Source organism: Pan troglodytes, chromosome 2 (assembly GCF_028858775.2).
Source record: "Pan troglodytes isolate AG18354 chromosome 2, NHGRI_mPanTro3-v2.0_pri, whole genome shotgun sequence".
Classification (NCBI taxonomy): Eukaryota; Metazoa; Chordata; class Mammalia; order Primates; family Hominidae; genus Pan; species Pan troglodytes.
This window is the reverse complement of record NC_086015.1, coordinates 116,165,068-116,191,111: the sequence shown is the minus strand read 5'-3', so window position 1 is coordinate 116,191,111 and position 26,044 is coordinate 116,165,068. Positions and strand designations below refer to the sequence as shown.

The 26,044-nt window shown below is 40.3% G+C and overlaps 1 protein-coding gene across 1 annotated transcript in view; it reads left to right on the top strand.

Moving 5' to 3' along the window:
* Positions 1–12,703: 12,703 nt before the first annotated feature.
* CD200R1L (CD200 receptor 1 like) overlaps positions 12,704–26,044 on the top strand; it is a 25,431-nt gene continuing 12,090 nt past the window's right edge. The window contains exons 1-4 of the mRNA XM_054680893.2: positions 12,704–14,313; positions 22,859–22,924; positions 24,554–24,871; positions 24,997–25,245. Coding sequence (XP_054536868.1) covers positions 22,876–22,924; positions 24,554–24,871; positions 24,997–25,245 — 616 coding nt within the window. The 5' untranslated portion in view covers positions 12,704–14,313; positions 22,859–22,875. The remainder of the gene's footprint in view (positions 14,314–22,858; positions 22,925–24,553; positions 24,872–24,996; positions 25,246–26,044) is intronic.

Here is a 26,044-nt window from a genome sequence, read left to right as displayed (position 1 = left end):
AACATCTTGATTTCCACTGTAATTTCATTATTTACCCTAATATCATTCAGGTGCAAGTTGTTTAATTTCCACGTAATTGTATGGTGGTGATTGATTTTCTTAGTATTGAATTATATTTTTATTGTGCTGTGGTCTGAGAGTGGTTGGTATGATTTTGGTTCTTTTGCATTTGCTGAGGAATGTCTTATATCCAATTGTGTGGTTGATTTTAGAGTATGTGCCAACTGGTGATGGGCAGAATATATATTCTGTTGTTTTTTGGGGAAGCATTCTGTAGATGTCTGTCAGGATCATTTGGTTCAATATTGAGCTCAGGTCCTGAATATCTTTGTTAATTTTCTGCCTTGAGGATCTGTCGATTACTGTTAGTGGGTACTGAAGTCTCCCACTACTATTATTTGGGAGTCTAAGTCTCTTTGAAGGTCTTTAAGAACTTGCTTTATGAATCTGGGTTCTCTTGTGTTGAGTGCATGTATATTTAATATAGTTAGGTTAGTTAAGTCTTCTTGTTGAATTGAACCCTTTACCATTATGTAATGCCCTTCTTTGCCTTTTTAAATCTTTGGTGGTTTAAAGTCTGTTTTGTCTGAAATTAAGATCACAACCCCTGCTTCTTTTCTGTTTTCTGTTTGCTTGGTAGATTTTCCTCCACTCCTTTATTTTGGGCCTATGGATGTCATTGCATGTGAGATGGATCTCTTGAAGACAGCACATCATTGGGTCTTACTTCTTTATCCAGGTTTCCACTCCATACCTTTTAATTAGGACATTTAACCCATTTACATTCAAGGTTAGTATTGATATATGTGGCTTTAATGCTGTCATTGTGTTATTAGGTTGTTATTATGCTGGTTTGTTTGTGTGGTTGCTTTATAGTGTCACTGGTCTGTGTACTTAAGTGTGTTTTTGTAGCGGCTGATAAGCAGTCTTTTCTTTCCATACGTAGTGTTTCTTTTAGGGGCTCTTGTAAGCCAGGTCTTGTGGTACCAGATTCTCTCTGTATTTACTTGTCTAAAAAGGATCTTATTTCTCCTTTGCTTATGAAGGTTAGTTTGGCTGGATATGAAATTATTGGTTGGAATTTCTAAGAATGTTGAATATAGGCCCCCAATATTTTCTGGCTTGTAGATTTTCTGCTGAGAGGTCTGCTGTTATTCTGATGGGCTTCCCTTTGTAGGTGACCAGTCCTTTCTCTCTAGCTGCCTTTAACATTTTTCTCTTTCATTTTGACCTTGGAGATTCTGATGATTTTGTGTCTTGAGGATGATCTTTATGTGAAGTGTTTTGTGGGAGTTCTCTGTATTCCTGAATTTGAATGTTGGTCTCTCTAGCTAGATTTGGTAAATTTTAATAGATGATATCCTGAAAAATGTTTTCCAAGTTGCTTCTATTCTCCCCATCTCTTTCAGGGATGTCAATGAGTTGTAGGTTTGGCCTCTCTACATAATCCCATGTTTCTTGGAGATTTGTTTATTCCTTTTCATTTTCTCTATTTTTATTCTTGTCTGTCTTACTTTAAAAAGCCAGTCTTCAAGCTCTGAGTTTCTTTCCTCAGCTTTTTGTATTCTGCTCTTCATACTTATGAATGCATTATTAAATTATTTTAGTGTGGTTTCAGATCTATTAGGTTGGTTACATTCTTTTCTATACTGGCTATTTTGTCTGTCAGCTCCCGTACCATTTTATTGCGATCCTTAGTTTCCTTAGTTTGAGTTTCAACATTCTCCTGAATCTCAACAATCTTTGTTGTTATCCATATTCTGAATTCTTTTTCTGTCATTTGAGCCATCTCAGCTGAGTTAAGAACTCTTCTTGAAGAACTAGTGTGATCATATGGAGGAAAGAAGATGCTCTGGCTTTCGTAGTTGTCAGAGTTCTTGTGCTGCTTTTTTCTCATCTTTGTGGACCAATGTTCCTTCGATCTTTGAAGCTGCTGTCCTTTGGATGGGCTTTCTTTTTCTTTTATCCTATTTGATGATATTAGGGGTTTGTTTGTGGTATAAGGTAGGTTCAATCAACTGGCTTCATTTCTAGAATGTTTTAGAGGTCCAAGGCTCAGCTCAGGACCCCTGGACTTCATGCTCTAACTCTGGGGTTCTATTATTGGGTCCTGGTTTTGTTCTTTGGCTTCTTGAGGTTAGGAAGGAACCTGCTGCACTGGAGGGGCCATGGTGCTCCAAGCTGGTCACAACACTCTAATGGTTACAACACTCTAATGGGTGGTGCCAGGCAAACCACTCCATAGGGCAGTAGCAGCGGGATCCATCCTGGTTCACATGTACCAGCAACAGTGACAGTGGCAGCATGTCAGGGTGCACACTCATGGACTTTACCAGGGTGCTAGTTGGTGCCAGGCTGCCAGCCTCCATGTGGTTGTTTGCAGCAGTATGGTGGGATCATAGCTCAGGGGTGCAGGGCCCCTGCCAGTGTCTGTGCACTCATTTGTGCCATTCATGGTGTTAGCATGGGGACAGGTTACTGGCAGATGCAGGACTGTGTGTGCCCTCTGCAAGAGTTCACACAGGCAGCCTTGGCTGCTCAGGACAGGGGTGGTTCTGCTTTTCTCCCTCCATAGTTTCTCTCTGGTGGCAGTGTCAGAACAGGGTAGTTGCAGGTGGGGGCAGGTCTAGTGTGCTCTGTGCCTGCCAATGCTCCAGTGACAATGGCTGTTCAGCAAAGGGTAGGGGCGGGGTGCACTCACATTTGCAGCAGTGACAGGGCAGGGTGCATGTGCACACACATGGTAGTGTGTAAGGGAAGGGAAGGTCCCCTGGTGCACATGTGCACCAGCAAAGTAATGTTGGCGGGGGAGGGCTGGCAGCAAAGTGACACAAGTGAGCCTATGGATGGGGGAGGGTGCAGGCGAGCTGGTGTGTGTCTGCAGGGTCTGCTCTGCTGGAGCACTCTGCCAGTCAGGCATGGTCCACCAGTGCCAGTCAGTGCAGAAGTTATGATCTGAGCCGCCAAGAGGTACCTGGTACTTGGAGCTCTGGGAGAGGCCAGTAGACTGAGGGGTGCTCAGGTCAAACCAGCCCCATCTCATGGGCAAGACCACCCTGCAGAGTTAAGGTCCAACAGTTACCCTAGGGCCAAAGTCTCCTGTGGCAGCAAGTTGAGCCTAGGGGTATGGGTAACCCTGGCTGTGCTTCACTACAGATGCTCTAGAACCCAACTCTCTGGGCTTCACACCAGCAGGAGCTCTTCTTCTATCACTTCTCTAAGCAGGTCTTTCTATCAGTTCAAGTGTCCATGGTGGTCCAGGGGTCTTCTCCTGCTGGGATTCCAGAGGCCCATGGTGAAACTGGGTTGCTCCTTGCCTGTTTAACCCATCATCACCTTGCAGGAGTCACTGGGAGCCAGGAATGAGTTCTAGTGTTCCATAGCTCCATGCAGCGTTTCCATCTTCCTCCCCCTTCAGCCCAGCATCTGCTTCTTCCCTCCATCTGCTCTCAGTGCCTTCCCTCTGAAGAAGGGCTAGAAGTGTGCCAGCCTTTCCAATGTCCGGGTGTCTCAGTGGAAGATATTCCTCCTGGCTGTTTCTAGTTGGCCATCTTGGAAGAGAAATCCCTGATTGAAGATCTGTTTGCAGCACAACCTATTTCATAACTCAAAACCTTGGGCTGTTGGGAATTTTAAATTCAGCCACACTTAATTGAGGCTTTAATTATGCCATTCAGTTCTAGTGCTTTATACATAACAGCAGTATCATGGATACTGACCTCACCTTTGCTAACTGTGCACCTCAAAGCTCCTTGACTTAAATGATATTTGCATATCAAGCCCCTAGGCCTAACATTGCCTTCATATTCCACATGTGGTTCAGCCTCGTTATAGTACCACAGAGCCACAAAAATAAGACCCACATCAACTCAAGTTTGTGATCATTTGAAAAGGATGTCCCACATCACAGTTCCAGTTTCAGTTTCACATTATAGATGATATTACTTCAGCCCAAGACTTTGACCTTGAAGATGAATTTGCCCTTTTCCCCAGAAACGACTTCACCCTAGACACTGAGACCACCACCCCAGCAACATCCATAGGCTGGCTTTCCTAAGGAGCTAAAAAATTGGACACAGGACATTTATCATTTTACTTCCTTTGATATAAGACATTCTGTTTCATTTCCTGAGTTCACCATTTGCTTAAACTCTTGTTCTTTGCCTTAATGTACCTCTTTATACTTCCATGCCTAAAGGAAAATCTGGTAGAGTGTATTACTCTTTGAGCCATTCTAATAATTAATGAGATTATTGCTTTCCCCAGGAAGCAACTGCCTCATATGGGTTCATCCCTTAACCCCCTGGAGAGAGGACCTCCCATTGCCCATTACCTCCTCCGACACTTTCCATTCCAGTTTGCCACCACAACATCCTGCCCTGCATCCATGACCCACAGCTGCTACCTCTTCCTCTAGGTTACAAACGTCATTAATCTTTACATATACCTTACTTAACTAACTTCATACTCTCCAAAAATGTAATTGTTGGACCTGCCACCTTGAACCCTGGCATGTACCAAGAGATTACTATCACACACACAAAAATATACCTCATGTTTTAACATACTTTAAGTCAATCAGGATATTGTTAGAGATCTTGGAAATCCCAGATCTGTTTTCTTGGCTAAGGCCATACAATGTGAAACTTGGTTATGAACCAGCCTACAAGGACTCTTTATACTCCTACTTGTTTTCCTCCTTTTTAAGGAGAAAATAATAAAATTTGTGTGTGTGTGTGCTATTTAGGGCAATGTATGCACCACTTACTAAAACTCTGCTCTACAACTTAGGCCACTCAAATAATTCAAGTAATCAAGCTTAACACTAATGTGGCGATCAAGAAGTCAATTTTAATATAGTTTTCATGTTAAAAAAATGCCTTCTAGTCCCAGTTTTGAGCCCCTAACAGTTAGCTCCCCTTCTTGAATATCTGATTTAAGTCCCCCCAACCTCTTCCCTTATCTGGATCTCACACTGTATGTCACTATATACCTGCCCTAATTGCCCAGGGCCAAGTACCAGACAACTACAAACAGCCCCATGGACAGCTATGTCCCAGAGCTTGTGAAGTTATTCAAATTAGCTAAGGCACAGGGTTCTCAGGAAACCTAATTCTACTCCAATTACCATATATAAGGTACTCTCTACAGCTCCAGTGTGTTGTTACCCTGTCCCTGTGTGCAACCACTGTGTGGCCCTACATGGAATTCTTCTCTTGTTTGGAGCTATAAGTAACAAAGAGGTTTGCCTTTCACCTATCCAAGAGTCTTCATGTTGTGTCCTGTCATCAAAAGAATCTTTAATCTTATAAAACAGAAGGGTAGAATCTTTGCTTCGGTCTTAGTTTCCAGTGGTTTCCTGGCAACCTTTGGTTTTCCTTGGCTTGTAGAAGAAACACCACTCATCTTACTTTATCTTCACATGGTGTTCCTGTGTATGCGCCAGTTTTCCTCTTTTTATAAGGACACCATAAGAAGCTAAGAAGTGCAAAAGAAGAAAAAAAGAATAAACCAAAGACGCCAGTCATATTGGATTAGGGACCAATCTATTTCAGCATGGCCACATCTTAACTAATTATATCTCCAATGACCCTATTTCCAAATAAGGTCATCTTCTGAGGTACTGGGGATTAGAATTTCAACAAATAAATGTTGGGCGGGGGTTGCACTATTCAACCATGACTGAAAGTATTTATTAAAGACACACATATGACTATCTTATAACCCAACAATTTAATTCCTAGGTGTATATCCAAGAAAATGAATGTACACATAGACCAAAAATTATGTACAAAACAAGAATGTTCTTAGAAGCTTTATGTTAGCCCTAAACTGGGATAATGTAAATCTACAGAGAAATTGATGAATAAATTGTGATATAGTTATTGAAAATTTACTATACAGCATTAAAAATTGAACTTTGCAAAGAATTTCATGCTTGTGAAGTTCAAAAACTGTCAGAATGAATTAAAGCTATTAGAAGTCTGAGTAGTGTTTACTCAACTTCTCTGGAGGAGAGGATATTAGCAGAGAAGGAACAAAGGACACTTTGGAACAAAGGACACTTTGAATAATAATTATCAACATCTTGGTTTTGGAAGTAATTAGATAAGTGCATATATAGGTAGAAATTCATCAAACCGTACACTCAAGATTTCTTCATTTTAGCATATGTAATTTATACTCTCAAAATGCTACTTTTTAAATGAGTTGTTATATAGTTTATCTTGCTACTTCAATATTGTGGGAGAAGCAATGAGTTGTAAGCACTGGCTTTTTTGCTTTATTACTGCTTTATTACTCAGCAAAACTCACTGACATTTCCCATCAGTGGTTAATCAGTCAAAAACATATAGAATGACAACAAAAATTAAAGATAAGCAAGATAATGAAGAAATATGTTTTGCAATCCTGTTGAAGAGAGAATAAGCAAAAGCGACCAAGAGAAACAGATTCACCGAGTCTGTTGACTGATTTAAAGTGGATTTATGTTTAAGTAGAAAACCACTCCAAAAGCATACTTTAGGGAAGATGTCAGCTCCAAGATTACTGATTTCCATAATTATCATGGTGCCTGGTAAGTCTGATACTGTGACATTTTCAGCTGAAAATAAAGCTTTCTTTCAATGATTATGAGGATACTCTTGATCTACTTACTTATAAGGTGTTTCTTGACTTGTCCTAGCAGCAGTGATAAATGTGTACATTATCCAGAAAAACTCCTTCTGAGTTACCTTATCCCAGTGGTGTACTGACTAGGTGACTGGCTGAATTCAGAGTAATTGGGGGCTGGGATTGAAGTGAAACTAAAATTTTGTGACCTAAAAGTGGTCCTGGGCTGCTTTTGTTGGTAGATTTTTTAAATTACTGATTCAGTTTGAGAACTTGTTATTAGTTTGCTTAGGGTTTCAATTTCTCCTGATTCAATCTTGGGAGGTTGTGTATTTTCAGGAATTCATCAATCTCTTCTAGATTTTTCTAGTGTGTGTGCATAGAGGTGTTTATAATAGTCTCCGAGGACCTTTTGTATTTCTGTGAGATCAATTGTAATGTCACCTGTGTAATATCTGATTGTACTTATTTGAACCTCCTCTTTTTTTTTCTTTGTTAATCCAGCTAGTACTCTATTGACCTTGTTTGTCTTTTCAAGGAGTCACCTTTTGGTTTTGTTGATCCTTTGTATAGATTTTTGGATCTCAATTTCATTCAGTTCTGCTCTGATTTTAGTCATTTATTTTCTTCTGCTGGCTTTGGGGTTAGTTTATTCTTGTTTTTCTAGTTCTTCTTCATCTTCTTCTTCTTTTTATTTATTTATTTACTTATTTATTTTTGAGACGGAGTTTAGCTCTTATTGCCCAGGCTGGAGTGCAGTGGTGCCATCTTGGCTCACTGCAACCTCTGCCTCCTGGGTTCAAGAGATTCTCCTGCCTCAGCCTCCTGAGTAGCTGGGATTACAGGCACCCGCCACCACACCTGGCTAATTTTTATATTATTAGTAGAGTCAGGGTTTTATCATACTGGCCAGGCTGGTCTTGAACTCCTGACCTTGTGATCCACCCCCCTCAGCCTCCCAAAGTGCTGGGATTACAGGCGTGAGCCACCGCGCCCGGCCTTTTCTAGTTCTTCTAAGTGTAATGTTAGATTGTTAATTTGAGATCTTTCTAACTACTTGATGTAGGTGTTTAGCACTATAAACTTTTAATACTGTTTTTGCTGGATCTCAGGGATTTTTATATGTCATGCCTCTGTTTTAATTAATTTTAAACATTTTTTGATTTCTTCCTTAATTTTATTGTCTACCCAAAACTTATTGAGGATCAAGTTGTTTAATTTCCATGTAATTGTATAGTTTTCAGAGACATGCTTGATATTGATTTCTATTTTTATTCCACTGTGGTGTGAGAGTACAGTTGGTATGATTTTGACATTTTTTAATTTATTGATACTTGTTTTGTGGTTGAGCATGTGGCTGACCTCAGAGCATGTTCCACATGTAGATGAGAAAAATGGATATTCTGTGGTTGTTGAGTGGAGTTGTCTGTAGTTGTCTGTTAGGCCCAATTGATCAAATATTATATTTAAGACCAGAATTCCTTTCTTAGTTTTCTGCCTTGATGATCTAACACTGTCTGTGGGATGTTGAAGTCTCTGACTATTATTAAGTGGCTAAGTCTTTCCATAGGATTAGAAATACTTTTTTGTTTTTATTCTGAGTGCTCCAATGTCAGGCATGTATATATTTAGGATAGTTAATTCTTTTTTTGATTTGAACCCTTTATCATTATGTAATGCTCTTCTTTGTCCCTTTTTTTATTGTTGTTCATTTAAATTCTGTTTTGTCTGATATAAGAATAGTGACCCCTGCTCTTTTTTGTTTTCCATTTGTGTGATAGATCTTTTTCCACCCCTTTACTTTCAGCCTGTGTGTGTTGTTAGGTCTGTGTGAGATAGGTCTCTGGAAGACAGCAGATGGTTATGTCTTGTTCTTTTATCCAACTTGCCACTCTGTGCCTTTTAAGTGGCACATTTAGGTTGTTTAATTCCATATTAATATTGATATGTGAAGTCTTGACTCTGTTGTGATGTCATTAGCTGGTTGCTTTATAGTCTTGATTGTGTAGTTTCTTTATAGGGCTATGTCTTAAGAGTGTCTTTGTAGTAACAGACATTGTTCTTAAATTTCCACATTTAGAACTCCCTTAAGGATCTCTGGTAAGGTTGGCCTAGTGGCAATGAATTCTCTTAGTGTTTGCTTGCTTAGGAAAGATTGTATTTCTCTTTGCTTATGAAGCTTAGTTTGGAGAGTATGAAATCCTTGGTTGGAATTTCTTTTCTCTAAAGATACTGAAAATAGACCCCAATCTCTTCTGGCTTATAAGCGTCCTGCTGAGATGTCTGCTCTTAATCTGATGGGGTTTCTTTGTAAGTGAGCTGGCCCTTTTCTCCAGCTGCTTTTAAGATTTTTTTATTTCACATCAACCTTGGAAAGTCTAATGACTATGTGTCTTGGAGATGGTCATCTTGTGTAGTATCTTGCGGTTGACTGAATTTCTCAAATTTGCACGTTGACCTCTTTAGTGAGATTGGGCAAATTTTTGTTGACTATATCCTCAAATATGTTTTCTAAGTTGCTTACTCTGTCTTCCTGTCTAGGGCAAAGTTTAGGTTACCAGGAGGCCCACAACTCCTTGGAGACCCGCTGGTCCTCTGAGCTTGGCAGACTCAGAGAAGGTTTAACAAAGATCACATGCTTCTGAGGGAACAGGACAAAAGGCAAAAGCAGAACTACTGATAAGGGTCCAACAAAGATCACAAGGCAAAGGGCAAAAGCAGAACTATGGATAAGGGTCTATGTTCAGCGGTGCATGTATTGTCTTGATAAACATCTTAAACAACAGAAAACAGAGTTCGAGAGCAGAGAACCGGTCTGACCACAAATTTACCAGGGCGGAGTTTTTCCCCACCCTAGTAAGCCTGAGGGTACTGCAGGAGACCAGGCGCATCTCAGTCCTTATCTCAACCACATAAGACAGACATTCCTGGAGCAGCCGTTTATAGACCTTCCCCCAGGAATGCATTCCTTTCCCAGAGTATTAATATTAATATTCCTTGCTAGGAAAAGAATTTAGTGATATCTCTCCTACTTTCACACCCATTTATAGGCTCTCTGCAGGAAGAAAAATATGGCTCTTTTTGCCCGACCCCGCAGGCAGTCAGACTTTACTTGTGGTTGTCTTCCCTTGTTCCCTAAAAATTACTGTTATTCTGTTCTTTTTCAAGGTGCACTGATTTCATATTGTTCAAACACACATGTTTTACAGTCAATTTGTACAGTTAACACAATTATCACAGTGGTTCTGAGGTGATGTAAATCCTCAGCTTACGAAGATAATAGGATTAAGAGATTAAAGACAGGCATAAGAAATTATAAAAGTATTATTTGAGAACTGATAAATGTACATGAAATCTTCACAGTTTATGTTCCTCTGCCACGGCTCCAGCTGGTCCCTCCATTCAGGGTCCCTGACTTCCCGCAACACTGGTGCGGTGCCTGTAGCCTGGGATTCTTTTCCCAGAACATGGTGGTGAAGACCACCCAGCTTGTGTGCTCTCCTGACCAGTTTTCCCTCTGATGTTGGTCCCAGGAGCAGGCCCAACCAGCTAGTTTTGTCCCAAGCCTTCTGTGTCTAGATCACTGAGGTGTTCCAGATGTTGTGGGCCGTGGAGATCCCTTGGGCAGAAGCTGCAGCTGGCCAACAGGCTAAACCCTTACTCGATCAGTCTCACAGATAAAGGGATGCCCAACTACTATGCCAAAACACAAACCTACTCCTTACTCTTCTCAGTGTTCTGAGAGTGGGGGCTCCTCTCTGGCTTGAACTTAGGCCACAGATCTCATCTTGATACCTCTGGGTGGTGTGCTTGAACCCTGGACTTTGGGATTGAGTGCATGGTTTTATCCTCTGACACCTCAGGATTGAGCACCAGGTGTTCCAGGGGGGCCAAACTGCTCCCAGACCACTGCAAAACACCCAGGTGGAGAAATGGAGGCTGTGCTGTGTGCACCCTATTTCAGGAGTGGCAAGGCATGGGCCTTGGGTGGGGCTGGTGGACAAGGGTAGATTAGATACACCCTAGTCCTGTGGGAAAGGCAGCCTTTCCTTCTGCCAGCCTGGCAGTCAGCAAGGGCTAGAATCACTCAGAAAAAGATGGCAAACCTTGGCGATGACTGCATATGGTTGTGTTTTGCTGCACCTGCCCCACATGAGAAATCTTCTAGGCTCCATACAGGTTTGAGCTGTGCCTCTGCCTATTCTTTGGGCATTAAGTAACCATGTATTAGTTCATTCTCACATTGCTATAAAGAACTACCCAAGAATGGGTAATTTGTAAAGAAAAGAGGTTTAATTGGCTCACTGTTCCACAGGCTGTACAGGAAGCATGGCTGAGGAGGCCTCAAAAAACTTACAATCATGGTGGAAATGTGAAGGGGAAGCAAGCATGTCTTCAAATGGCCAGCAGAAGGTGAGGAGGTGCTACACACTTTTAAACAAGCAGATCTTGTGAGAACTCTATCATGAGACAGCACTAGGGGGAGGGTGCTAAACCATTAGAAACCACCCCATGATCCAGTCACCCCCGACCAGGCCCCACTCAGGATCACAATTTACAATGAGATTGGGTGGGGAGCCAAACCATATCAAACCATCAATATATTTTTCCTCTTTTCTCTTGCTATCACTAATATACATTCCGTATCCCTGATTGGGATTAAGGAGCAGATCTGTGGTTATGAAATAGCTTTGGACTGTGTGATGCTAATAGCTCCTAAGAATCAAAACAACCACAATTACTTTTAAATAATAATGACAATAATAAATATAAAATATGTATATAATTTATTTAATAATCACAGTCACAATCAGCATATTTTTTCCAGGAAGAAATAACATTGTTCATGTATTAACACCCAGCAAACAATTTCAGTTTTTCTAGCTAGAATTCTAGCAAGAAGTGGGGAGAGTTTATATGCAGATTCTGGTACTTTTTTCCTCTGGCACTCTCATTTTTCCATATACTGAAGCAGTTCTGATATTTTATTTTTATTTAGTGTTGACCACAATTTGGTCCATGTTTAAGGTCACTAAACAAATGAATAGTGATACAGTTTGGGTCTGTGTCCTCACTAAATCTCACGTCTAATTGTAATCCCCAGTATGGGAGGTGGGGTCTCGTGGGAGGTGATTGGATCATGGAGGTGACATTCTTATGAATGTGTTAGCACCATTACCTCAGTGCTGTTTGCATGATAGTGAGTGAGTGAGTTATGAGATCTGGTTGTTTAAAAGTGTGTAGCATCTCCCACCCATACCCCCTTCCTCCTGCTCTGGCCATGTGAACATGCCTGTTCTGGCTTTGCCTTCTGCCATGAGTAAAAGCTCCCTGAGGCCTTCCCAGAAGCAGATGCCACCATGCATCCCATACAGCCTGAAGAACCATGAGCCAACTAAACCTCTTTTCTTTATAAATTACCCAGTCTCAGGTATTTCTTGATAGCAGTGCAAGAACTGACCAACACACACAGAGCCCTTTCTAATGCCTGGAGCTACAGCACTGAATCTAGAATCTCTGCCTAAGTGGATTCATATCAATAATTTGGCCTCATTCAGCTTTGTCTTTTTCATTATTCCACATCCTTAATATTCATTCCTATACATATTGTCCAGATTTATAACTGTATATATTGGAAAAATCATATAGATATTTTGGTGTGTGGTGTAACTTCTTGTGGGTCACACTCTACCTCACTTTTTGGGCCCTGCAGGGACTCAAGTCTAGTTATAAGTCTGGAAGCAAAGAGGAGTGAGGGGCAAGATCCTGAGGAGAATAGAAAGTGTCTTTTAAGGCAACTAGTTGAAGAAAAATCATTACAGTTTTTTCAGGCAAAGCAGGGGATTAACCACTTCAAACAGGGGTGGGAGGGCTGCTTCTATGGGCAAAGACTTAGGAGACTTTAGAAATTTTATGTGCTCAGTTTCCTCAGCTTTTGCCTATATGTTCACATTCCAATTTTCAGGACCCCTTTCCTTTTCAATCAAGAACCTCACTCCAGCAGAGGATACTCTGACAGGTTAGGAATTCAATTTGTGTTGTCATTCAGCCTCTTACGGGATAAGTTTTGGTATCTGGAAACTTCAGCCTTGCTGAGAAGATAGGGGGTTCTTTCACGGCAGACATAGAAACTTCCAGTTCATTCACATAGTTTAAGTTGAGAATTTGAAGCCCTGAACTCATCTTTTTCTTTATCCATTTGGGCAGCAAATTAGGAGAAACCAGCCAATCTTGTTATATGTAAATGTTCTAAAGTATCAAATACATGATCACTCAGACCTTGCCTTTTATAAGTATTTGAGTAGGATTATCCAGTTGTGACATTTTCGCATATCTCTATTGTTACTTCATGCCATGGACTATCAGTGTGCCCTCTAGCACTAGAAATATAGTCATTAGTGCTTTTAAATCTAACTAGATTAGATGACCAATTCCAGAAAACCCCGAAACAATTCTGAAAATTTATCCTTAAGCTTCTGTTTCTTGAGGACCACTTATGGTACCAAATCTGTATCAGTCAGGGTTCCACCAGAGAAACGTAATGAGTAGAAAGTATGGAAAGTATGTATATTTATGTGTGTATGTACGTGTGTGTGTGTTATTTCAAGGAATTGATTATTGCAATTGTGGAAGCTGTTAAGTTTGAAATTTTTAGGGTGGACTTGTAGTCTGCAAACTCTTGGGCAGAAACTAATGCAACTAATGCTGCAGCCTTAAAGAGAATTTTTTTTCTTACTCCGGAAATCCTCACTTTTTCTCTTAAGGCCTTTCAGCCGATTGAGTGAGGCCCATCTTCTTTATTGAGAATAATCTCCTTTATTTAAAATCAACTGATTGTAGTTATTAATCACATACAAAATACCTTCACAGCAATGTTTAAATTAGTGTTTGATTGAATGATTGAATACTATACTCTAGCCAACTTGACACATAAAACTAGCTATCACAGGAGGATACACATTTTTTTAGGTGAACACAGAATATTTATCAAGGTAGACCATTAAATGAGCTGTAAAATAAATCACAATAAATTTAAATTTATCTAAGTAATTATTTTTAAAAGGCTTTCTGTTATTGAGACCAGCAAATGATCTCATGGTTTCCTGTTTCTTTGTCATTTTTTACCTTGAGAGGTTTCCCTTACCGTTTTTTGTTTTTTGTTTTTTTGTTTTTTGCAAATTCAGCCATGCATTTGAAACAGGAATTGTTCTAGTTCATCCAGTACTTCTAAGTTTTTTATTTGAAGTGGGGGAGGTTGTCTATCATTTCTATAATAGTTCTGGAAATGGAACTTTACTCCTGGGCCCTGCATTGAACTCTTCCACTGATTAGAAGTGGATGTGGCTGGCAAAAGACTGGTACAGACTGATCTGTTACAATAACATTGAATGAATCATTTATTCATAACTACAAAAGAAATGTCAAAATCCTGACATACGTGCATTTATCTAGTTATGGTCTCACTGCTGATTTCTTTTATGTAGAGGTTTTTTTGGTGTGATTATTAATTAATTTAAGGAATTGAAATGTTGTTTTCTGTGATCATCTTATATGAAATCAGTGGATTCTAGTCCATTTCAGTAAACAAAAGTTCTTAATTTTCTCCATATTTCTTCTTTAAATATTTTCTAGCCTCAGATAATAATTCCTGTCTGATGACACAACTGGAAATACAAAGTTAGAGAATACGTCTTAATGAAGGTAAAATGCTCACTTACTTAATAACCAGTTTGATGGGAGGGTTGGATCATCAGCAGAAACATTTACATGATCATTTGTCCTGTGTGCAATTTTAACAGATACCTCTCTGCACACTATTGCTTGAAGACCAAGCAAGGACCGACTTATTCAATTTAATTCAACAACAAAAAGCAAACATGTAGATTTCTTAGTAGCACACAAAAATAGAAGCTAAAAAGAAGAAAACTTACAGCACCTTCAAGTAGTCTACATATTCTGGTCTTGGAATTAGACAAGGATACAGAATTATATTACAAGGTAGAATGAGAGGAGCACTACAATACAAAACCAGTGTATTACAGAGAGTGGCTTTTGCACAGGCTCTAGAAGGATTTCAGAAGGCATAAATTATTGGAAAAAAGAGGCCAGGGGATCATTGTGGACTAAAGTACAGGGTAGAAAGGCACGTAAAATGTTCAGCCAATAGAAGCAGTCTGGGGTGGGAGGAGTTTAGTGTGCATGCTGGATAGCAGTGAGAGCAGAGCCTGGAAAGTCAAGTTGTACTCAAATAGCGGAAGGAAGTAGGAAAGGTAGTAATAAAGTCAAAAGAAGAACAGCATGAATTAAGAAGTGGAAAGCTAGAATTTATAAATAATTCCAAGAACTGATTTTTTTAATGGGATAAAGACTATTCTAAATGGGAAGTAAATTTAAAAAAATACACAAAATGTGGGGAGAAAATCAACAATTAACAACAAATATCAAGAAACCAAAGAAATATAAAAGAATATTTTGTACAATTTCTCCTATTAAATTAGAAAACTTCCATGAAATAAATGTTCTAGTGGAAAAGTAAATTAGCAACTGGCTCAAGATGAGATAGAAAACATGAATAGATAGAGAACCATAGAAGAAATTGAGAATTACTGCCAAAAAATGTGTGGCCTTAGATTGCTATGTAAGAGAAATAGTTTACATCACTTTAAGCCTTTAAGGAACAGATAATTTTTATGTCATTTAGTTTTCCCATAGAATAGAGAAAGGAGAAATGTTTTCTAAATTTTACAAGTATAACTCAGATATCAAATCCTGACAAAGTTAGTATACAAAAAACTTTCTAAGCTAATTTCACTTGTAAATGTAGAGGCAAAGATTCCACATATCAGCATATCAAATCAGTAGTGCACTAAAAGAATTAAACCAACAACAAGGTAACATTTTTAGGAATGTAAAATAGTTGATATTAAATAATCTACTAATATACTTTACCTAATTTTAGATTAAAGAGAAAAAAGAATCTCACAAACTGTTCAGTATATGTCAAAAAGGTGTTTGGTAAATTCGTCACTGTTGACTTACAAAACATCCTAGTGAAATTAGGATCAAGGATACATCCACAGCAAGATTGAGTCTTAAGCATAGACCCCTGAGTGGTCTGAGGCCTGGTTGCCAGGCCCTTAAAAGACCTTCCTGATTTATGCATATTTAATGATTTACAATTAAAGCTGGTTATGAGAGTACAAAAGGCATATTTCTCCCTACTCCCATTATATAAAAACAGTCCTATTGATGCAGTGGCGGGCTGTCTGGAGTGGCCACTGCCATCAGTAGGACTTCTGCCTATTGATGTCCTATTCTGCAGTCCTATTCTGCCTATTCTGCAGTGGCCTTCTGCCAGCTGCAGAAGGGAGGTGCAGGTGGTGGCAGCAGGAGTGGCTGTGAGAGCAGCAGTGGCGGTGATGGGACCTCTGTGCTCCGTGTCTGCGAGGCAGCTGACCGCACTACCCCCACTCTCGCATGGCCAGGCAGGACCCACTACCAGGCACTGAGCCTTTACTATGGCCTCAACCTCACTCCCTGCTTCATCCTGGGAGCCCACAAGCACCTGGCTGAAGGCACAGTCAAGACACACTGCTGTCCCTGGTCGCATTGGGTTCATTTGTGCAGGGTTGGCTGGGGCCACCATGCCACCTGCTCTTTGCCTACTGTGGCTGTGGGGAAAACACAGAGAGGGGGTGCAACCAGAGCTGTGCATTCCATGAAGCCAACAGGAGCTGGGAACAAGTGGGAGCCCTGCCGCTTCTAAGTTGGCAGGGAAGGAGCTGCCCAAGCTGCGGCTGCAACCTGGGCACCCCTGTGCTCTTGGGAGCTGGGAACAGGCAGAAGCCCTGCCACCTTGGCCCCCTCCAGACTTTGGGCACCAATAAGCATGGGAGGAAGGCCGAGGGGGGTTGCTGAGGGCAGCTTGATGCTGGCCTGCAGGTGCCCCTGGACATGAACAGCATGGACACCATGAAGAGCAGCAGGAGGTAGAGAGGCTCCAGGGTAGAAAGGCACAGGTCCCTGGTGAAGCCCCACCTTCAAGCTGGGAAGGCCTGAAGCCTTGGTGCTGGGCTACTGGTCCCGCAAACTGAAATTGGAACTTGTAGTGCTTTTTCTGAGCCCACCTATGGGCACCCATGGACCAACTGGCATGCACTTTCTCCCCTCTGGGGCCATAATGGGCCAACCAGCTGCAGAGAGGGGCTACCTTCCCTGCTGAGAGCTGAGTAGATAATGGGACAACCTGCCTGTAGAGAGCACCTGCCCACTATAGGGTTTCCTCTCTGCTAGGAGCTGAACACTCAATGGGATGAACTGCCTGCAGAGAGGAGCTACCCACTCTAGGGTTTCTTCTCTACTAGGAACCAAACACTCATCAGGACACCCTGGCTGCAGAAAGGAGCTACCCACTCGGGTCTCCTCTGAGCTGTTCTATCACTCAATAAAGCTCCTCTTAACCTTGCTCGCCCTCCACTTGTCTGCATACCTCATTCTTCCTGGTCACAGGACAAAAACTCAGGACCTGCCAAATGATAGGGTTAAAAGAGCTATAACACAAACAGGGCTGAAACACGCCCCTTGCTTGCCACATTGTGGGTGACAAGGAGAGAAGAGAGAAGGAGAGAAGAGCTGTGGCTCTTTGGGGAGCCCAGACCTAGGAGCTCCCTGAGCCAGGGCTGTGACACCCTTTTAGGGCTCTGCAGTTCCTGGTGTCTCCAAGCTTCTGGGCACCACCACATTCCCCAGAAGCTGTTTATGGTATGCCTGTCAAGCTGCAGCCTTGCAGGGAGCTGGCACCCATGCCAGCACTTGGAGCTGCCCACTCCTCTGCAGGTAGTGTGCCTGGCTGTGTGCAGTGGTTGGATCCCATGCTCACTCACACATCCCTCATTGGTTTGTGCCTGGCTCGTCCTTGGCAGATGTGGGATCCAGGCCAATAGCACCAGCCAAGTGCTGCCTGCCAGGCCAAACAGGCAGAATGAGCCCAGTGGATCACAGCAAAATTTGGGCAAAGGTGCCATTGGCCACAGAGGTTTCCAGCTGGCAAAGTGACATCCCAAAGATCTCATAGCACTATTGTCTCATGATGATCAGGCTTAAATTATCCCTGCCAAAAGGCAACTCCATTTTGTGCCTACTGGTATACTAGGGGACAGCTATAGCTTAGCTATAGCTTAGAGGAATTCTTAGTGTGTCTCCTGGTAGAAGTATCTCCCCTATGAAACTCAAGATCCTAGACTCACAAACCTAAAATTACTGGGATTTGGAAGCACAAATTCTCTAAACGAGTCAATAAGAATGACAGTGAAGGGAGGTGGAGGTTGCAGTGAGCCGAGGTCATGCCACTGAACTACAGCCTGGACAACAGAGTGAGACTCGGTCTCAAAAAAAAAAAAAAAAAGAATGATGGTGAGTGAGACTACCCCACTTCTACTCCTTGTCTCTCAGATCCAGTTTATTCTATGAACTGGGGAGCTAGGGACACAGCACCCTCCTAAAGGGTGGTGTCCCATCCTCATAAGATATCATTTCCAAACGTTAGTTGTGACTTCCAGAGGCTGTGCCAGTGCTCCATGAAGCTGGCAATTTCTGAATGCATCCATATGCCTCTACCCCACACCTTCTTGTCCTCTATCTTCCAATTTTGACTCTTCCAGGTCTCTGACCAAACAAGCCAAACCATTTGCCACTGCTTATGAGTTTATCTCTTTTATTACTGAGTATTACATTTCTTACTTGAGTATTTTTCATCATCACTGTCTTTCAAGGCCAGACCAGAGTGGGGCTACAGTGCCACAACAGTCCACTTTTGGCTTATATCAGAGACTGAGGCAACCCATCCATAACCCATCCAAAGCTAAGCTTTGGGTTTTGGTCCTAGGGAACACACAGGGAGGGCTTAGATGTGAACTGAGGGAGAGATGACAGTATAACAGTGGTATATGAAGTGGGGGCCTGGACCATTTGTTCACTAAAATGACTGGTGTTCTCCTGAGTCTGGAGCCTGAGCCCCATTGTAGCCATTTCTGTTTTACAATGGAGTGCTACTGGGCCCACTTTACTTTATGATTTGTTGGGTCTAATAGTATGCAGCTTATAATGGGTTGTTTTAGGAGCCTGATCATTTCATATCCCATGATTAGATGCTCAGTCTTCACCAGGGTCCTGTAGCATGCCATGAGCTATTTTTTAAAAGGCAACTAGTTATCTGCTTCAGATGACATAGATTTACCCCCAGAACCCTAGGCCTGTACTGTGACTGTCCTACTGGACTTGTCTGAGGCTCCACATTTCATCTTTATCACAGAATCTTCTTGTATCACAGATCTGCCTGATTTTATGAACTTATTTTCAGGGCTGGTATACTGTGGCATGGACCAGTTACAGATTCCTTTCTTGGTCTGGAGCACACTTGGACTAGCATCCTATTAGAGGGTCAGAGCAGTAATCGCAAATATGCAGCAGGCTGCCTCCAAAACCAAGTGTTGTGCTACTCAATGGTAGGAAGTAAGGTTAAATAATTTGTCCTTTTTTCGAGAGGGGATATATGGTAGGGTCCAGACCACTGGCCTACTAGAAACTTCACTAATGTGTCAGGCCCTGAATATTTGTAGAATTGACTTCTCACCTCTGGAATGCATGTGATTAACTAAGGTATTCATAATAACTCTCACTTTTTGCTCAGAAGATCTAATTGATATGATGTCATCAATATAGTAGACCAATATGATGGTCTTTGCAGAATGCCCAGATAGCCTAGATCTTTTTAGATTACATTGTACATGAAAGTAGAAATTAAGGCAAGACCATATTTATATACTCTCTACTGTCCTGTGGAATACAAACTTATTTTTGATGTTCTTTCCTGATGAATGTTGAAAATAATGCATTTACCAGATCAATAACCACATACTGCAACTGGAGTATCTCTAGTAAAGATAGCTTATCTGGCAGAGTAGCTGCAGTTGGGGCTGATACTTTGGTAATTTTGCATTGATCTACTATAATTCACCATCTAGTGTTTTGCAGGGATCTAACTGGTAAATTAAGTAGGAGACATGATGGGGACCACGATTTTAGTATACTTTAAGTCTCTGAGAGGAGACTCATACTTAGGTCTTCAGTATTAATATTTATTTACTATCTTCGCCAAGGGGGGTGGTTTGGGGGATTTATCTTGGTCTTTCCTATTATAATAGCACTTACTTTACAGATCAAGGAATCAACAAGATGGTCTGCAAGCTGCTAAGCATGTTCATTCTAATTAAATATTCAGCAACTGAAAAATCACCACTGTATAAGGTGATTTGAAGGTCCACTGTGATATGAACCAGGCCCAGGATTTCTTTTATCATCTGACTCCGATATGTTTCTACTCTAACAGGAGGCCCTTAATATTCTTTGTGTTCTTGGGTATCAGGATCAATTCAGATTAGTATTCAAATAACCTTCAAAAGATCCTTGTATTCCTTTTTCCCCAGTTATGGTTACCTAAACACATGGTCATAGGTTCTTTGGTGAAGGACTAGGGGAATAACTATTGCAACAGTTCTCAAAGTGTGGTTTTCAGATGGCTGGGATAACCAAGACCCTTTCAGTGGGTCACCTCGGTAAAAATGAGTTACAATAATAATAATAATGATAATACAGTGATGTTATTTGCCTTTCTACTGATATTTTCACTGATAGTGCAATTGAACTGTTGTTTAAAATTACTGGTGCCTTAGCATGAATGAAGTGCAGAGCACTGTATTAGTTTGCTAGGGCTGTTGTAACAAAGAACCATGGAGTGAGAAGTGGAGGCAATGGAAATCTATTGTGTTACAGTTCTAGAAACTAAAACTCCGAGATCAAGGTGTTGGCAGGGCAATTCTCCCTCTGAAGGCACTACAAAAGGATCTGTTTCAAGCCCTTCTCCCAGCTTCTGGTATTTCCTGGCTTGTGCAGCATACCTCCAATTTTTACATGGTGCTTTCCCTGTGTCCATATCTGTGTCCAATTTGCTCTTTTTATGAAAACACCAATTGTATTGTGTTAGGGGCTCATGCCGCTCAAGTATGACTTTACCTTAGCTAGTTATACTTGTAATGATTTTATTTTCAAATAAGATCACATCTCTGAGGGTTAGGACTTCAACATGTAAATTTTCAGATATACAATTCAACCTATAAGAGGCACCAAGCTGTACCAATAGTCATTGTATTCTTCACTCACTCATGCACACACGTACACATTGCCTAAGAATGTCTTTGATGATTCAGTAAAAATAATTAATGTATTAAATCTGAAGCCTTATATACAGTATCTTTTAAGTATTCTACATGATGGAATTGGAAATACATTTAACACATTTTTGTTGCATACCAAATCATGGTGATTATCCTGAGGAAATGCATTTATATCAAATGTTTGAGTTGCAAGCTGAAGACAATTAGTTAACCATAACTAAAATTATACAAAAATCATTGTAAAACAGAAATTAAAAGTTATGCCATCATTAGAGGAAAAAACATGTTAACATCTTAAAAATTATACTTATAAGCAACTAATAGTGATTTCTCATTCATGAGACGCTTTGTTTAGTCAACTAGTTTGTATGAGGTAACCATGCCTCCCCCCTATTCCTCCTTCCCCAACCAAGGAGATGGGTCCATGTGGGCATCTCACATGAGCTGGTCCAATTATACTCCTTTCTCCAAATGCTGGAGACAGCAACTTTAAATGAAATTTCTCTGCACGTTTTTTTTTTTTTCCTTTTTAACCTAACTCCTCTAAAAGAGTGAAAGAAATGAACACAAAAATATCTCTCCTCTCTCCTCTCCAACCACTTTTTTACATCCAGGGTGGGTAAAATACTTATTAAGAAAAAGAAGGGTTTTATGGGACTTTAAATGAGACCCAATGGAAGAAATTGGCATGTAGAAATTTTTATCATTTTCGTTTTCTTGTTGTGTCCAGTTAGCACTTCACTGTCTTTACTGATGGATACAAAGGCTATGCTCTGTTGCCATCCCATCCTATTGACAAGTGTGATGGTAACAGCATGGGAAATACTCATCAGAAACAATTCTTCCTGCATCAAAGCCTACAGGAAAGAGAAATGAGACAATGCAAAAAAAAAAACAAAACTGCAATGACAAGAGTATAACGTAGGCCTCCAGTCCTGACTGGAATCTTTCCCTTTGGGTTGATCCCATTGTCCTCACTCATTATGGGTATTACAGGTGAATAATGGTAACACCTAATGGGAATTTCCATCATGGATATCACCCATGATGATGTCCACTGAAAGGGTCTTGGCTATCCCTAGCCATCTGAAAACCACGCTTTGAGAATTACTGCAACATTCATTCCCCTAGGCCATCACTGAAGTACCTAATCCTAACCATACCAAGTGTTAGGAAAGGAACATCATATATTGTAGCATTGCACATCATCAGATTTGGACTGAAACAAATGTCTCTCTAAATTTCATACTCTTTATGTTAAGATTGAAGCACTTTTTCCTTACCTCTCTGCAGTTCCCCCGAAGTGACCCTGTTTCTAAGCAGGCATAGAACTGTGGTGTGTAAGACAGTTGCAGCAAAGCCAGCTGCACAGATCTCCTGGACCCCGCAGGGGGATTGTGTCACCAAGCAAGAATATTGGGGCAATGGCACAGTGACTGTTGGGAGTTCATGTCACTGGGAGGGCCACAATGTGTCTACCATGACCTTATGATAGGCACATTTGAGTAGCAACAAGAGTGTCTATAGAGCTACTTCCTGGTTAGTAATTATTCCAGTTTTGTGTTCATTTCTTTCACTCTTTTAGAGGAGTTAGGTTAAAAAGGAAAAAAAATGTGCAGAGAAATTTCATTTAAAGATGCTCTCTCCAGCATTTGGAGAAAGGAGTATAATTGGACCAGCTCATGTGAGATGCCCACATGGACCCATCTCCTTGGTTGGGGAAGGAGGAATAGGGGGGAGGCATGGTTACCTCATACAAACTAGTTGACTAAACAAAGCATCTCATGAATGAGAAATCATTATTAATTGCTTATAAGTATAATTTTCAAGATGTTAACATGTTTTTTCCTCTAATGATGGCATAACTTCTAATTTCTGTTTTACAATGATTTTTGTATAATTTTAGTTATGGTTAACTAATTGTCTTCATGTTGAGTAAGACTGTGGGGAAACACTTGTTTCCATTCTGAGTACATAAAATTGATTTCGCTTATTCTTCTCTAAATGTTTTCTAGCTTCAAGTAGTTCATGTATGGGTGGAAAGCAGATGACACAGAACTATTCAACAATTTTTGCAGAAGGTAATATGCTTCCTTAGTAGTGGCCAGCACTGAGGGATGGAAAGTTGAACTTCAGTAGAATCATTAGCTGATGGCCTGGCTGGAGGCCAGCCTTGTGACTACTTGAAGAACATGTTGATCTGAGTGCTGTGGTACGAGGGACCCTGAATGTCCCAGTCTCTAGTTCTCCAAACGAGCCATGTTCTTGCTTACCTCTGAACCTTTGCTAAGGTGGAGTGCTGGAAGGAGCGTGGATTTAATGACCTTTCAGGTCTGCGTTAAAGTCCTACTTCTTTCTGCATCTGGTTATGTGATCGTTATTTGACTGTCAAATATGAGGGTTAAAGTACCACATAAGAGACAGGTGACACCAAAACAGGAGAGGAGAGATATTAATTGCAGGGTGTAGCAAAAACAAACTTCATCCACATAAAGGTTTGCCCCTCTGCAACTGATTCTGCTTATGCTATAGTGATGAGATCTCTGACACTCACCTTTGTTACAGGTGAGTAGTGACACATACTTCGGCAGAATAAGTACCTCTTAGTAAACCCTGATCAGTTGTGGAAACATTGTGTTGGCTTATGAGATGCGTGAGAATCTATGTTGGCAGATGCTTGTAGGATGCAGGGCTTAATTTTTACTTTAAAAGATGGACAGAAAGGAGTCGACTTCTACATTTTCACCTGATAATTGGATTGAATATACAGAAATAAAATCTATGAGGAAAGTTTACCACTGAACTCTCTGGGGTTGTATGTGTGACTAAACAGGAAGGAAGGAAAATATCCAAAGGCTATGTTTGACAGTGTCACAAATTTGCAATAAAACTTTTTCATGATAAATGTCCAAAGGAAAATAAAGCTTTTTAAAAATTATATGCCACACTACTTTTTAAACTAGAAATAAATATTTCTAAACATCTTATCACTAGGCATTTTTTTTTACTTACATGGGATGGCTCAACTGGCAAAATTATAGATTTTTTAAAGATCTGTGGATCTCACTGACTGTAATTCTCTAAATAAAACATGTAATCATCTAAATAAAACATGTCCAGCTAGCTCCACTTGAATGCCACATTAGTTACCTTTAATGAAAGAACCACAAACTTTCCACATTTATGTTTGTCTGAAATAACAACCTTAGAGACGGGTATTTAACTTTGATGTTACTGATTTTTCTTGTGCTCACCAAAACGAAGGAGGAGACAATCACATCACTAGTTATTCCATTTTCTTTTCCAAGGCACATGAATTGTATGATAAATACAGTAGTCTCTACCACCTAAAGATTAGATTTAGAACATTGCCTTTGTTGTTTAAATTATAATTCTGTTTTCTGTTTCTAGATATTAAAACTCCTGAACTAAAATCAGAATACTTTATTGTATTTCAGAATACAATGTTATGTATATTGTTTTTCTAATAATACATAATACTGGAGAAAGTTTGTTAATCTTTAGATTGGGTTCAATATATTATTTATATTTTGTGAATGTTATGTTCTTACCTAAGTCTAATATTTCTGGAATAAGATCAGCAAATTTATGTTCTAATAAAACTTCATGTAATATACTGTGGATAAACGTAACACATGAAGTTCCTTATCAAGGTTTTCGATATCATTATCCTTTGTGTGTGTGTCCAGGTAACATCTCACAGCCTGTACTGATGGATACAAATGCTGTGCTTTGTTGCACTCCTATCGCATTAAGAAATTTGATCATAATAACATGGGAAATAATCCTGAGAGGCCAGCCTTCCTGCACAAAAGCCTACAAGAAAGAAACAAATGAGACCAAGGAAACCAACTGTACTGCTGAGAGAATAACCTGGGTCTCTAGACCTGATCAGAATTCGGACCTTCAGATTCGTCCGGTGGACACCACTCATGACGGGTATTACAGAGGCATAGTGGTAACACCTGATGGGAATTTCCATCGTGGATATCACCTCCAAGTGTTAGGTAAGGAGCATCACATACTGAGGTATTTCACATCACCAGATTTGTGACTGAAACAAATGTCTCTCTGAATTCCATATGCTTTATGTGAAAACTGAAGCATTTTTCCCCCTCTTTCCTCTCTGCAGTTACACCCGAAGTGACCCTATTTCAAAGCTGGAATAGAACTGCAGTATGCAAGGCAGTTACAGGGAAGCCAGCTGCCCAGATCTCCTGGATCCCAGAGGGATCTATTCTTGCCACTAAGCAAGAATACTGGGGCAATGGCACAGTGACGGTTAAGAGTACATGCCCCTGGGAGGGCCACAAGTCTACTGTGACCTGCCATGTCTCCCATTTGACTGGCAACAAGAGTCTGTCCGTAAAGGTGAATTCAGGTAAGCGCCTGTTTCTTGTAGAAGAGTAAACTTGATGCTCAACTTTTTCTTCCATAGAAAATAACGAATAACCAAACAGCAGGTAAGAAAATTTGAGCTCCTAGCTTGAAAATATTCTCTCAAACTGAGAAATGCATTACAATGCTAGAATCTGTCTTTTAGTAGAACAGCCATAAAAATAGATTTTGTTAACTTAGTGATCTATAGGCCCTTACTTTGAGATTAATTCTTGATATGAAATATCAAGAGTTTTATGTAGTTTTAACAATCCTTGTTCAGTAGATAGCCCAGAATGACAGCTATTTTCTTCCTGATTTTATTTCTTGTAGTAGTTATTACTTTGTTACCTTGAATAAGAGACAAGTAATTCTTCCTGTCTCATCATCCAAAAGCAATATATTAATTAATTCTCCAAATATTTATTGAATGCTATTTATAAGTTTGAAGCTGGTGATGCAAAGATGAAAAGCTAAGGTCCACATCTTTATATTGTTTTGGGCAGGATAATCTGGTGTTTAGGAGCAAAGCCTTTCACATAGCATGGCTTTTTGTTCACCAGCTATATGAACTTGAACAGTATTTAATATCTCTGTCTCATGGTTTCTTTGTCTGTTAAATGAGGATAATAGGATCTACCTAATAGGATTATTGGGTTAATTAAATAAAATTACATATATATGAAAACATGTTGTACATATAATTGTATTAATATACCTGCTACATAATTGACACTCAGCAAATGTTAGCCACTAGATTTCCTTATATTAATAAATGTTGGTTATTATATATATCGTATTAA